The sequence below is a fragment of the Nerophis lumbriciformis genome, linkage group LG01, assembly GCF_033978685.3.
Source record: "Nerophis lumbriciformis linkage group LG01, RoL_Nlum_v2.1, whole genome shotgun sequence".
NCBI lineage: Eukaryota > Metazoa > Chordata > Actinopteri > Syngnathiformes > Syngnathidae > Nerophis > Nerophis lumbriciformis.
The window spans coordinates 25632111-25647751 of record NC_084548.2 but is presented as its reverse complement, the minus strand read 5'-3'; the positions used below and the strand labels follow the sequence as shown (position 1 = coordinate 25647751).

Sequence of the window (15641 nt, the reverse complement as noted above, 5' to 3'; positions counted from 1 at the left end):
GGATGTTAGGTGTAGATCCACCAATGGCGTTTGTTTACATTGTGACGCCGGTACTTTTTAGAGGCGGCATAGTACCGAATATGATTCATGAGTATCGCGGTACTATACTAATAGCGGTCTACCGTACAACCCTATAAAGGCAGTAATATGTGATAAAACAAGGTGGCAGAAAAGAAGGACTTCCCCGTTCATCCCCTCTTTATCACAAAGGAAAAACCTGCCAGGGTAACAGCTGATTTTAGGTCCTATCTTTGTCCATGAGATGTCAGATGAAACAAAAATTGAGCTGTTTGGCCACAATACCCAGCAATATTATTGGAGGAGAAAAGGCAAAGCCTTTAATCCCAGGAACACCATAACTACCGTCAAGTATGGTGGTGGTAGTATTATGCTCTGGGCCATTTTTGCTGCCAATGGAACTGGTGCTTTAAATGGGACAATGAAAAAGGAGGATTACCACCAAATTCTTCAGGACAACCTAAAATCATCAGCCTGGAGGTTGGGTCTTGGGCGCAGTTGGGTGTTCCAACAGGACAATGACCCCAAGCACACGTCAAAAGTGGTAAAGGAATGGCTAAATCAGGCTCGAATTAAGGTTTTAGAATGGCCTTCCCAAAGTCCTGACTTAAACGTGTGGACAATGCTGAAGAAACAAGTCCATGTCAGAAAACCAACAAATTTAGCTGAACTGCACCAATTTTGTCAAGAGGACTGGTCAAAAATTCAACCAGAAGCTTGCCAGAAGCTTGTGGATGGCTACCAAAAGCGCCTTATTGCAGTGAAACTTGCCAAAGGACATGTAACCAAATATTAACATTGCTGTATGTATACTTTTGACCCAGCAGATTTGGTCACATTTTTAGTAGACCCATAATAAATTCATAATTTGATATTAAATTGGTTTTAAATACAGATAAAAGCAAGGTAATGGTTTTCTCTCATTCAAGGGTGCTACTGGAAAATATTCCAAATATTGTAACATCAAATGGAAACCCTATAGAGCAGGTCTTAAATTACAAGTACTTGGGTTTCACTCTGGATCAGGAGCTTTCATTTAAAGCCCATATTAACAACTTGGTCTCTAAGCTTAGGGTAAAGCTTGGTTTCTTTTTTAGAAATAAAAACTGCTTCTCTCTTAAAGTCAGAAAGAAATTGGTGACAGCGACTATCTTGCCCGTAATTGATTATGGAGACGTGCTTTATTTTAGTGCTTCATGTAAATGCCTCCAGTCCTTGGACACTGTTTTTCACTCACTAAGATTTCTTACTGGCTGCCGTAGTCTTACCCAACACTGTCAACTGTATATGAAGTCAGACTTATCTTCATTGAGTGCACGCAGATACACACATTGGCTGACTATCATTTATAAGGCTCTTTTAGGTTTGATACCTCCATACTTGTGTACTGTTACAAAGAAAAAACAGCTCTTATGCATTATGTTCTAACAATGTGTGTGTTTAACTGTTCCCCATGTACCCAGATCCCACCTCACTCCTACCCACTTCTCCAAAGTGGGCTGGCTCACGGTGGAGGACAGAGTAAAACAACTTGCACTGAGCCTAGTCTATAAAATCCGCTGCACCTCCCTGATACCGAAGTACATGTCAAACTACTTCCTTAACGTAAATGACCGCCATAACCACAACACCAGGGGGAGCTCCACTTAACCACGTTAAACCCAGATTCCGATCTAACAAAGGTCTTAACTCATTCTCTTTCTATGCCACATCAATGTGGAATGCACTCCCAACAGGTGTAAAAGAAAGGGCATCTCTATCCTCCTTCAAAACTGCACTAAAAGAACACCTCCAGGCAACTTCAACCCTAAACTAACACTCTCCCTTCCTCATTATACCTCTTCGGATTGTAAATAATCAAATGTAAACAATCAAATGTAGTCACTTTTTCTTATCATTTCTGATCTCTCTCTCTGTGTCCAATACTTGCTGTACATATCCTACCAAGTCAGTACTACACTGTTTCAATATCCATTTCTCTGATGATGCAATTGTTGATGACTGGAGTGTTGATACCAACCAAACTTAACCCCTTCCCCCCATATCCCACACCCCGGATTGTAAATAATGTAAATAATTCAATGTATATACTGTGATGATTATCTTGTGTGATGACTGTATTATGAAAATAGTATATATTTGTATCATGAATCAATTGACCCCGACTTAAACAAGTTGAAAAACTTATTCGGGTGTTACCATTTAGTGGTCAATTGTACGGAATATGTACTTCACTGTGCAATCTACTAATAAAAGTTTCAATCAATCAATCAATACGGACTGAATTTGGCAAAAGAGCTTTTGGCATTGCTGCTCCTATGGCATGGAATGCATTGCAGACGAAACTGAAACTCACTGAACTACTTCCATTTGGAGACTTCCGTTCTGTCCTGAGGGACAAACTGCAAGAGACTTTTGCACAGTGCCTGTGTTTTCAAGAGGTGTAAATCTTTATTGTTTTACAGTTCTCTTTTATGTATTTTAAAATGTATGTCTCAACGTATTACTTTTTTGAAACTGCTCTGTAACGTGCTGTTGACCTCTTGGCCAGGTCACCCTTGTGAAAGAGATATTGATCTCAATTAGTTTCTTATCTGGTTAAATAAAGGTTCTATAGGAGCCTTTGTTTGTTTACTTACTAATAAAAGAACCAAACTTCATGAACGTTTTTTGTGACCAACAAGTATGTGCTCCAATCACTCTATCACAAAAAAATAAGAGTTGTACAAAGTATTGGAAACTCAAGACAGCCATGACATTATGTTCTTTACAAGTGTATGCAAACTTTTGATCGCGACTGTATACTGTATATAACATAGTTGGTGCAGAGGTAGATCTGGCTTTGATTCATGGCTGAGAGCAGGGATGTTGGGCTCGAAAAGGTTGGTGACCACTGTGCTATAAGGGGGGGGGGGGGGGGGGGTCACCCACATCTGCAGTCCTCTCCAAGGTTTCTCATAGTCATTCACATCGACGACCCACTGGGTTGTGAGTTTTTCCTTGCCCTTATGTGGGCTCTGAACCGAGGATGTCGTTGTGGCTTGTGCAGCCCTTTGAGACGCTTGTGATTTAGGGCTATACAAATAAACATTGATTGATTGATTGATTGATTGATTGATAAAAAAGGCTTTTTTTTCTGAAGCAGCATGACAGTAACGCCTAACTCTTGTCATTTTCTGAAACTTGGCGGCCCTGTGAAGGTGAAAATTAGGGATGGTCCGTTCAAGGTTTTATGCTGCCGATTCCAATACTGTTCATCCACGAGTGAGATTGGCTGATACTGATAATTATTAATTCACGTAAGCGACTAGGCGTATATCAGCAATCGTCACACACACGTCAACCAATAAAAATTTGGCGGGGGCGGGTCATGGCAGAAGTGCATTGTGAAAAAAAAGATACTACCTGCTACTACTTCCGTACCTATGCAAATGTATCATTTCAACATTGGCGGTAACTTATAAAAATAATAATAGGAACTGCAACTGACGATGACTCTGACGTAAGCGACGTACCGATAGAAGAGGAAGGAGCGCATTGTCTACCTTTGGAGATGGCAGAGTTGTTTAGAAGCGACACCGTGGAAGAAGATTTCATTGGATTTCGCGATAAGGAGTGACAGATTGTTTGGTAAACGTATAGCATGTTCTATATGTTATTGTTATTTGAATGACTCTTACCATAATATGTTACGTTAACATACCAGGCACGTTCTCAGTTGGTTATTTATGTGTCATATAACGTACACTTATTCAGCCTGTTGTTCACTATTCTTTATTTACAAACCCTGTTTCCATATGAGTTGGGAAATTGTGTTAGATGTAAATATAAACGCAATACAATGATTTGCAAATCATTTTCAACCCATATTCAATTGAATGCACTACAAAGACAACATATTTGATGTTCAAACTCATAAACTTTTTTTTTTTTTTTGCAAATAATAATTAACTTAGAATTTCATGGCTGCAACACGTGCCAAAGTAGATGGGAAAGGGCATGTTCACCACTGTGTTACATGGCCTTTCCTTTTAACAACACTCAGTAAACGTTTGGGAACTGAGGAGACACATTCTTTAAGCTTCTCAGGTGGAATTATTTTCCATTCTAGCTTGATGTACAGCTTAAGTTGTTCAACAGTCCGAGGGTCTCCGTTGTGGTATTTTAGGCTTCATAATGCGCCACACATTTTCAATGGGAGACAGGTCTGGACTACAGGCAGGCCAGTCTAGTACCCGCACTCTTTTACTATGAAGCCACGTTGATGTAACACGTGGCTTGGCATTGTCTTGCTGAAATAAGCAGGGGTGTCCATGGTATCGTTGCTTGGATGGCAACATATGTTGCTCCAAAACCTGTATGTACCTTTCAGCATTAATGGCGCCTTCACAGATGTGTAAGTTACCCATGTCTTGGGCACTAATACACCCCCATACCATCACAGATGGTTTTCAACTTTGCGCCTATAACGATCCGGATGATTATTTTCCTCTTTGGTCCAAAGGACACGACATCTACAGTTTCCAAAAACAATTTGAAATGTGGACTCGTCAGACCACAGAACACTGTTCCACTTTGTATCAGTCCATCTTAGATGAGCTCAGGCCCAGCGAAGCCGAAGGCGTTTCTGGGTGTTGTTGATAAACGGTTTTCGCCTTGCATAGGAGAGTTTTAACTTGCACTTACAGATGTAGCGACCAACTGTAGTTACTGACAGTGGAATTCTGAAGTGTTCCTGAGCCCATGTGGTGATATCCTTTACACACTGATGTCGCTTGTTGATGCAGTACAGCCTGAGGGATCGAAGGTCACGGGCTTAGCTGCTTACGTGCAGTGATTTCTCCAGATTCTCTGAACCCTTTGATGATATTACGGACCGTAGATGGTGAAATCCCTAAATTCCTTGCAATAGCTGGTTGAGAAAGATTTTTCTTAAACTGTTCAACAATTTGCTCACACATTTGTTGACAAAGTGGTGACCCTCGCCCCATCCTTGTTTGTGAATGACTGAGCATTTCATGGAATCTACTTTTATACCCAATCATAGCACCCACCTGTTCTCAATTTTCCTGTTCACCTGTGGGATGTTCCAAATAAGTGTTTGATGAGCATTCCTCAACTTTATCAGTATTTATTGCCACCTTTCCCAAATTCTTTGTCACGTGTTTCTGGCATCAAATTCTAAACTTAATGATTAATTGCAAAAAAAAAAAAAGTTTATCAGTTTGAACATCAAATATGTTGTCTTTGTAGCATATTCAACTGAATATGGGTTGAAAATGATTTGCAAATCATTGTATTCCGTTTATATTTACATCTAACACAATTTCCCAACTCATATGGAAACGGGGTTTGTATTTTAATTTGCCTTTCAAATGTCTATTCTTGGTGTTGGATTTTATCAAATGCATTTCCCCAAAAAATGCAACTTATACTCGAGTGCGACTTATATATGTTTTATGCCTGTGCGATTTATACTCCGGAGCTATTTATAATCCGAAAAATACGGTATATATGAGTGCAATTGAATGTTTAACAATATCAACACAATATTTGAATTACATCCTTATTCTATTGTGTCACATACAAATGTTTAAGCAAACCAAAGTCAATAGTTGTGTTGTGTTTTGTTGTGTTTCAAGCTAGGTTACCTTAGCTTTTAGCGTACCTGCTCCTGGCTTTCTCTTGATGTGTAACATGTTTAGCTTTGTACTCCAGTTATAATAATACTTGATAATGATACTTAATATTCTAAGAAATGAAGTTTATTTGCCATAATGGAGGTGATTATTATTAGTTTAGCTGCTACACACGTATAACACATATAAATTATGTGTTTTATAAAACACATAATTAGCTGCTTGCCGCTTGTCAGTTAGAGATGATTGGCGTTTTTGAATGGCATTAAAAAGCAATAATCGGCAAAATAAGGCATTCTGCACAATTCTTGTAGAATTTTGCAGGCAGTCTTAGTCCATGACCCACAACACACCCGCTAATAATACACGCAATTGTATAGTTTGCACACACTATTTAGCCTGGGTTATTTGGGATCTTAGTAGATCAAGCCTTGAGGGCGTATGAGGTATGCTAAGAAGCAGTGTTAAGACGTCATCCACTGTACAGAGTTGTAACACCGTGCTCCACAGATCAACACGCTTGCTAGCTTGTAGGCTACTGTATGTCCGGTGTGGAATTATATCCAAGTTTGGCCTGGAGATTATAAATATTTAATTTGCAATGAGTGTAAAGTGCTTATCATGTGAGGGGGGAGTAAGGCGTCTTCCTTCAATGCTTGTAATCTAATATCACACTCAGCATTTATGTGGAGCAAAATAATGATAAGAAGCGACCAGCGGTACTGAAGAAAAATTACTGAGCTATACCCAGTTCAAATGAGGACAAGAGATAAGAATTGAAGAATTGAAAAATCCATGTGTCTGTGGCAGCATCACAAAAAGTTATTAACATTTTTCTGCTGCGTCACAGCAGACATCCATGATGCACTCAAATGCCACCTAACAAAGTACGAAACAACGCCTCAAGAAAAAGCATTATCTGATAACTGAGCATGTCGAGACAGAAATGACATGCTGCTATGTAAATAAGTTAAAAGTATTTCCATTTGTTTAATAAAAGCAATGTGCAGACTTGCTCTTTATAAAGACCATGGTGCCTGCGGAAGTGCATCTTAAAAGAGATGCTATTAAGACTAGCCAGGATTCCGGACCTTCAAAACGATTCCTTCTCACTGTACTTACCTTGCTAATTGGCTCTTATTTTCATCTCTTGCATGCAGAGATAGGTATCAAGTAAGATACTTTTATAGGTACTAACCGAAATCCGCACTACCAGGTACAGATTTACATAAACTCAATCATACATATTTTCACGCCTAGGTGCAGACTCGGCACCAGCACTTGGCGGGCAAACAGGCATATTAAAAGTGGACTCCCTAGGAAATGTTGCAATTTTCCTTGCCAACAAAGCAAGCATGCCTGATAGAAAGTGCTCAAAAGTAAGGCTCTACCTTTCAAACAGTGCTAGCTCAATGCTAATTGTATATACCATATGCATGCATATTGGATATACTATATGCATGCAACTGAATAGCATTAGCGATTTTACACAACGATTTCAACCTCTCCAAATGTGTTATTCAAAACTAAAATTAGCATTACAATCAAACAGCTGGTATGTATATACTTACAGTATAAACACATTGTAGGGCTCAACAAAAGACAACACGGGCACATTCAGCTTAATTAATAGCAAAGACTACTTCCTGACACTTTTTCTTGCCAAGATAGCGGTGCGTACGGACACTGTGGCAACTGGTTCTCTGTATTGATGCATTTTAAACTGTCTTGTATGTGTGCGTCAGTATAAATATGATTGTGTGAAGGTTCCTAGTACTTCACACACTCTAACCGAACTTAGGTCACTTGTGTTGCATGGAAATTACAAGTGAGTTTCATCAGTCTGACCACATCTCAGACGACATCGAGCTCCCGGCTCACAGTTGCTTGTCCTCAGACCGAGGAGAAGACAAAGTCAAAGCAGGGCATTGTAAACAAAAGAGGAGTTGCTGAGGGTGCCTACGAGCAAGGCCACCGATTCCAAGCATCTTCCTAACCAACGACAGATCCATCTTCCAATAAACAAACTAAAATTACGGTTAGCGAGTAACAACTGGCTTCGGGACAGCTGTGCAATTGTCACAGAATCTTGGCAACACTCTTAATCCCCACATAGCTTTTCAGCTAACATGTCACAGCCTGCACCACTTTGATCACATCCACACCGGATGTAGAGGCCACCTCTGTAGTATGCAGACCCTTCTACCTACCTAGCGAGATCACTGCTGTTTTACTAACAGCTGTTTATATACCACCTCAAGCTAACGTTAGCTTAGCCCTCTCCTTACTGAATGATGCTATCAACAAGCAGATACAGACCCAGAAGGAGCCTTTGTAGTGGCTTGGGACTTAAAATCTGCTTGAAGAATGTGCTCCCCAGATATGTGCAATACATACAGTGCCCGAACCAGGTTTACTCTAATCTGAAGCGAGTTCAAGAGACTGTCCCTCTCCCCCAACTGAGCACATTTGACAACCTCTCCTTGCTTATTGTTCCTGCCTACATGACCCTCCAGAAGAGGAGCAAACCTGTGACTGTTGAGACCTGGCCAGAAGGGGCACTCTTCAAGCTGCAGGACTGCTTCGAGACAACGGCATGGTCAGGGTTCAACCATCTGGAGCAACAGTAGAGGACAGATGCTGTGCTGTCCTTTATTAGACACTGTGCATACACTGTCACTGTGGATAAGTAGACTCAGGTATATCCAAACCAAAAAAAAACCTTGATGACTTCAAAGGTCAGGGCACTTTTGCGAGCCCGAAACTTTGCTTTACACTCTTGCAGAACTGAGCGCAATACAGCAGAGAGACATCAAGGCTGCGAAAGTGGAGTATAGGAGGAAACTGAAGGCACACCTGGAAAACGAAGACTCTCGGCTGGTGTTGCAAGGAATCCAACACTTGATGAGTTACAAAAGTAATTAATCGGCAACCAAAAACAAGAATGACTCACTAGCGGAGGAACTCAATCACTTCTTTGTCCGTTTCGAATCATCGAGACTAATCAAACCCCAGATTCCCCTCTTACTCTCTAGTCCTTACCTGCTCGTTCTCCAAGAACACCAAGTAAGACGGGCATTGAAGGCTATAAACCCGCATCAAGCAGCTTGGCTGATGCGGGTATGTTGGGAGAGCTGGTCCAGTATTGCCAAGTCAGGCTTAGCACAAGCCCAAGTCCCGCCTGTCTTAAGGCAGCCACTGTCATCCCAGTCCCCAAGAGAAAAGCCATAAACAACTTAAAAGACTACAGACCTGTGGCACAGATGTTATGAACTGTTTTGAAAGGCTTGTTCTCCAAAATATCAAATCCTGCCTCACCCACAACTTTTATCCACACCAGTTTGCCAACAGCCCAAACCGACCCACAGAGGACACCATCGCCACTGCTCTCTATTTAGTTGTGTATCATCTGGAACGACCAGATACCTAATGCAGGATGCTGTACGTCAGTGGTCCCCAACCTTTTTGTAGCTGCGGACCGGTCAACGCTTGAAAATGTGTCCCACCGACTGGGGGGGGTTAAGGTATTTTTTTGTCAGAAATACAATCATGTGTGCTTACGGACTGTATCCCTGCAGACTGTATTGCTCTATATTGATATATAATGTATATCATGTGTTTTTTATGTTGATTTGATAAAAAAAAAATAAAAATAAAAAATAAAAAATAAAAAATAAAATATATATATATATATATATATATATATATATATATATATATATATATATATATATATTTTTTTTTTTTTACATTTCTTGTGCGGCCCGGTAACCAATCGGTCCACGGACCGGTACCGGGCCGCGGCCCGGTGGTTGAGGACCACTGCTGTACGTCGATTACAGCTTGGCGTTCAATAATATCATACCTGCCATCCTGGTGGAGAAGCTGAGCTTACTACCACCCTTCATTTGTTCCTGAGTAAACCTGGAATATTATCTATTTATTGTGTATTTATTCACTGTTATGGTACAGAGAATAAGAAAATTAGATAAAATCCAGTATAAAAGTCATCCAGTAAATCTTCACCTGCAGCAACCGCGACGATGTACTGCAGCGACGATGTACAACTAGCTAACTAACTAACTAACTAACTAACTAACTAACTAGCTAGCTAACAAACTAACACTACCTGTCATGTTAGCACATCATTTTAAAAGCTGCTAATATTGACTGTAAACATTAAATTAATTCTTATTATGCAAATCTTGACAAAACAGCATCTGACTGGCGCTTCCTCCCCGTCTGAAAATTGTTTTCCAAAGCGGAGACATCATAATTAGTGAGAACAATCTCAAAAAACAGATATTTTAATTTTTCTGCAAAATAATGGTTAATGTTTGCAGCTGATGTTTCCAGAATTGCATAATGCACCTTGGCTTGCTTGTATTTGTCACTTCCTGATGTAGTTTTACATTTAAGTGGCCAGTTCATATTATTTTAAAAAGAACCATTGTATGTAATATTTGGTTTATTTGTACAGTAGATAATTTTATTATTATAGCAATTTTCCATCCATCCACCCATTTTCTACCGCTTGTCCCTTTCGGGGTTGTGGGCGGGAAGGCGGGGTACACCCTGGACAAATCACCACCTTATCGCAGGGCCAACACAGATAGACAGACAACATTCATACCCACACTCACACACTAGGGCCAATTTAGTGTCGCCAATCAACTTATCCCCAGGTGCATGTCTTTGGAGGTGGGAGGAAGCCGGAGTACCCGGAGGGAACCCACGCAGTCACGGGGAGAACATGCAAACTTCACACAGAAAGACCCCGAGCCTATATATATATATATATATATATATATATATATATATATATATATATATATATATATATATATATATATATATACATATACAGTTGTGGTCAAAAGTTTACATACACTTGTGAAGGACATAATGTCATGGTTGTCTTGAGTTTCCAATAATTTCTACAACTTATTTTTTTTGTGATAGAGTGATTGGAGCACATACTTGTTTGTCACAAAAAACATTCATGAAGTTTGGTTCTTTTATGAATTTATTATGGGTTTACTGAAAATGTGACCAAATCTGCTGGGTCAAAAGTATACATACGGCACCATACATTATCAATTTTGGTGATGTACGTTTGTAGAAAAGTTATAATCAAATCAAATTAGCTTCATGGCATGGCCTCTTAACTTCATGTGAGTGATTATGATTGATGACACCTGTTGACTTCTATGAGCCCATTTAAAAAGGGCTCATGTGATGCAGTCATTAGACTCGGTTACAAACGCGAATGTGAAAGTCAAAGGAATTCAGCACAGATCTGAAAAAAACGAATCACTGACTTGAACAAGTCAGAAAAGTCACTTGGAGCCATTTCAAAGCAGCTTATGGTCCCAAGAGCAACTGTGCAGACAATTGTTCGTACGTAAGTATAAAGTGCATGGCACAGTTTTGTCACTGCCACGATCAGGAAGAAAACGCAAGCTATGACCTGCTGCTGAAAGAAAATTGGTCAGGATGATGAACAGTCAACCGAGAACCACCAAAAAGCAGGTCCGCAATGAATTGGAAGCTGCTGGAACACAGGTGTCGGTGTCCACACTTAAGCGTGTTTTGCATCGCCATGGACTGAGAGGCTACCATGCAAGAAGGAAGCCCTTACTCAAGAAATGACACCTTAAGGCTCGTCTAAAGTTTGCTGCTGATCACATGAACAAAAATAAGACCTTCTGGAGGAAAGTTCTGTGGTCAGATGAAACAAAAATGTAGCTGTTTGGCCACAATACCCAGCAATATGTTTGGAGGAGAAAAGGTGAGGCCTTTAATCCCAGGAACACCAAGCCTACCGTCATGCATGGTGGTGGTGGTATTATGCTCTGGGACTGTTTTGCTGCTAATGGAACTGGTGCTTTAAATGGGACAATGAAAAAGGAGGATTACCTCCAAATTCTTCAGGACAACCAAAAATCATCAGCCTGGAGGTTGGGTCTTGGGCGCAATTGGGTGTTCCAACAGGACAATGACCCCAAACACACGTCAAAAGTGGTAAAGGAGTGGCTAAATCAGGCTAGAATTAAGGTTTTAGAATGGCCTTCACAAAGTCCTGACTTAAACTCCATTGAGAAGATGTGAACAATGCTAAAGAAACAAGTCCATGTCAGAAAACCAACACATTTAGCAGAACTGCACCAACTTTGTCAAGAGGAGTGGTCAAAAATTCAACCAGAAGCTTGCCAGAAGCTTGTGGATGGCTACCAAAAGCGCCTTATTGCAGTGAAACTTGCCAAGGAACATGTAACCAAATATTAACATTGCTGTATGTATACTTTTGACCCAGCAGATTTGGTCACATTTTCAGTAGACCCATAATAAATTCATAAAAACTTCATGAATGTTTTTGTGACAAACAAGTATGTGCTCCAATCATTCTATCACAAAAAAAAAGTTGTAGAAATTATTGGAAACTCAAGACAGCCATGACATTATGTCACATACAAAAGTATTCAACATAAAGTGGCAAGAAATACTTCATTAATGAATTAAGTAAAATATGCTCTGGACGAGCAATACTTCATATTCTCTACTACTAAGTAGAGTTACTATATCTAAATGTGGGAAAATAACTACTAAAGCATGCTTCATTCACTAACCGTGTTACAATAAAAAATCAATTTTATAATGGTGGTTATAGTGAACATACAAATCCATTTCAAAATATTGAAATTCATTTGCAAACACAGAGCAAACTATAACTTGCCACACAATAATGTACAACAATCCTTAACACAAAGAGCAGAAACATCATTTTAGGGAAACATTTTACTTAAAACATTTTTATGGCTCGATTGGTAAAGCGGACGTGCCAGCAACTTGAGTGTTCCTGTTTCGACACCCGCTTCCATCATCCTAGTCACTGCAGTTGTGTCCTTGGACGAGACACTTTACACACCTGCTCCCAGTGCCACCCACACTGGTTTAAATCTAGCTTTAATATGTAAATAATGGATTTCACTATGTAAAAGCGCTTTGAGTCTCTAGATAAAAGCGCTTTATAAATATACTTCACTAAGACTTAAACCCTTTAGTATATCAGTATGTGCAGTTAATTTATGGAATGAATTGAGCAAAAAAGTTAAACAATGTACTAATATCCATCCATCCACCCATCTATTTGCTACCGCTTGTCCCTTTAGGGGTTTGCTGGGGGTGCTGGAGCCTACGTCAGCTGCATTCGGGCGGTAGGCGAGGTACACCCTGCACAAGTCGCCACCTCATCACAGGGCCAACACTAATATCATTCAGTTTAATAAACTGTTCAAAGTCAAAGTGTTTACAAAGTACTTGAAAGAACAATTATGATAAGCATCTTAAACCTTATTGATAAATGAGACATCATCTTTAACATATTCAGGAAATTATGTGAATCACAACTTATTAATAACTATATATTCATGCGAACTTTATTGAATATTTATTTACAAATGTATTTGTTCGTGTTACTGCCTCTGTCTCTGCATACGGGATCCAATCCAAAAACTAAATGTTAAAATTGCATCCTAATTTAATCTGGTATTCCAGAAATGTGGCGAATATTGCGTTTTATTCATTTTCGCTTTTTAATTTGATGCTGGTTGGTACAAAAAAGAGGCTTTAGAAGACTGACAGTGCATGATCACAAAAGCACTGAATGTGCCTTACCTTAGACAACTGAGAGTTCACCCATTTTGTGAAAGTCTTCTTTTGCACATCTTCTCTTTCATCTGGGAGGTGAAAAAGAGCACATATTTGCAATGAGAAAAACAATAGTAACAAGGCAGCTACAAAAGATGAACAAGATGCATGCACACTTTGAAAGATATCAAAGCAAACACATTCACACACGCACACACACACACACACACACACAGTGATACTCGAAATGACAGGACACTTCTCCAGCCTTGCTATCTGTTAATTGCATTTTCATCTCATCAATCATCACATCGCCACAACTGTCGCTGTCATCAACACCGGATTCTGCAAAACCCGCTGCTCTTTTGAATATTTTCTTCAACTCGATTCTATTCTATTCTATTCTAGTTGTATGACTCCAAAATGTAATCATTTAATGCATAGTGGTCACTACAGTGGACATCTATTAAGCAGTTTTCTTCTTAAGTATATGCATGAGTATTAGGGCCTAATCTAGCTATATTTTTATACGTGTATAAAAACATGTGAAAACTTGATGGTATGCGCAAAGCTGATGCACTAACCTGGTGCACCAAGTATTGCGCCAATCAAATGAGCAGAATAGCATAGAAAACATTTGCCCACCCTGATCTAGATTCCAGATTCAAAAAGCTTTACTGATAATTCTCTCCAGTTATATAGCAGTCATACAGAGACTTGGAAAAAACACATCTTTCTGAAACAACCCACAAGACAAAAATCTATATCTCTACATTTAAAAACAATCTGACTTAATACCCCACCTCTCCCCCACCGGTTTCATTGGAGTGAAAGTGGAGTCACATTACATTGTGAAGCAGAAAACACTGCTCTTATTCCGACAAAGACCATTGAGTTACAATATATCAGAATCAGAATCAGAATCAGCTTTATTGTCATTACGCAAGGTAACGAGATTGAGGCCATTCCATACAGTGCGATGTGTGCATGCTAGAAAAACAATGTGCAAATATATAGAAATATAAAAAATGTAGAAGTGCAATGAATATGGTGTGAAATGAATATATACATGAAAAAACAAAACAAAAACAGGGTGGTTGGTGGAATGGGTTATTGCACCGAAGAGAAGTTGAGGGACAATGGGGCAGTCCGTTCAGGATGGTTATGGCCCTGGGGAAGAAGCTGTTCTTTAGCCTGTTTGTTTTGGTTTTAATGCACCTGTAGCGCTTCCCAGAGGGCAGCAGGTGGAACAGGTCAGAGCCAGGGTGGGTGCTGTCCTTGATGATGGCACTGGCTCTGTTGAGGCAGCGGGAGGTGTAGATGTCCGTCAGAGAGGGGAGAGGGCGGCCGATGATCTTCTGAGCCGTCTTGACCACTCTTTGCAGCCTCTTCCTGTCTGCTGCAGTGCAGCTGCCGTACCATACTGTAATACAGTAGGTCAGCAGGCTCTCGATGAACGAGCGGTAGAAGGTCAGCAGCAGGTCAGGCTTCAGGTTGTACTTCCCGAGGACTCTAAGGAAGTGTAGCCGCTGCTGAGCCTTCTTGATGATTGATGTGGTGTTGACTGTCCAGGAGAAGTCATTAGAGATGTGGACTCCAAGGTACCTGAAGGTGTGGACCCTCTCTACACGCTCGCCGTTGATGTAGAGGGGGGCAGGGTCGGTGCTGCTCCTCCTGAAGTCGACGATGATCTCTCTGGTCTTGCTGGTGTTGAGAGCGAGGTTGTTCTCCGAAGACCAGGCCGTCAGCTTCAGGACCTCCTCTCTGTAGGCAGCCTCGTCACCCCTGGAGATGAGCCCGACCACTGTGGTATCGTTGGCGAACTTGACGGTAAGATTGTCACTGTGGGCCGGACTGCAGTCATGGGTGTAAAGGCAGTACAGGAGGGGGCTCAGCACACAGCCCTGTGGGGAGCCGATGCTCAGCGTGCGGGAGGATGAGAGGTGCGTGCCAAGTCTCACATTCTGGGGTCGGTCCGTTAGGAAGTCCCTTATCCAGGCGTTTGTGAGAGGAGGGAGGCCAAGAGTGTCCAGTTTATTGCAGAGTCTGTCCGGGATTATTGTATTGAAGTCAGAGCTATAGTCCACAGAGAGCATCCGGACGTAGCTCTGCTGCTGCTCCAGGTGGTTCAGAGCAGAGTGGAGAGCAACAGCGATGGCGTCCTCTGTGGACCTGTTCGCCCGGTATGCGAACTGGTGGGGGTCGAAGTCTGGAGGGATATGGTCCTTGATGTGCTGGAGAACAAGTCGCTCGAAGCACTTCATGATTACCGGAGTGAGGGCCACTGGTCGGTAATCATTCAGGCTGGTGATGGGAGACTTCTTCGGCACCGGG

General features: G+C 40.8%; 1 protein-coding gene across 1 annotated transcript in view; it reads right to left on the bottom strand.

Annotated features, from left to right (window-relative positions):
• Nucleotides 1–15641, bottom strand: part of dmd (dystrophin) — a 586555-nt gene that overhangs the window by 449356 nt on the left and 121558 nt on the right. Inside the window, exon 2 of the mRNA XM_061978041.1 lies at nt 13335–13396. Within this exon, the coding sequence (XP_061834025.1) occupies nt 13335–13396 (62 nt within the window). The remainder of the gene's footprint in view (nt 1–13334; nt 13397–15641) is intronic.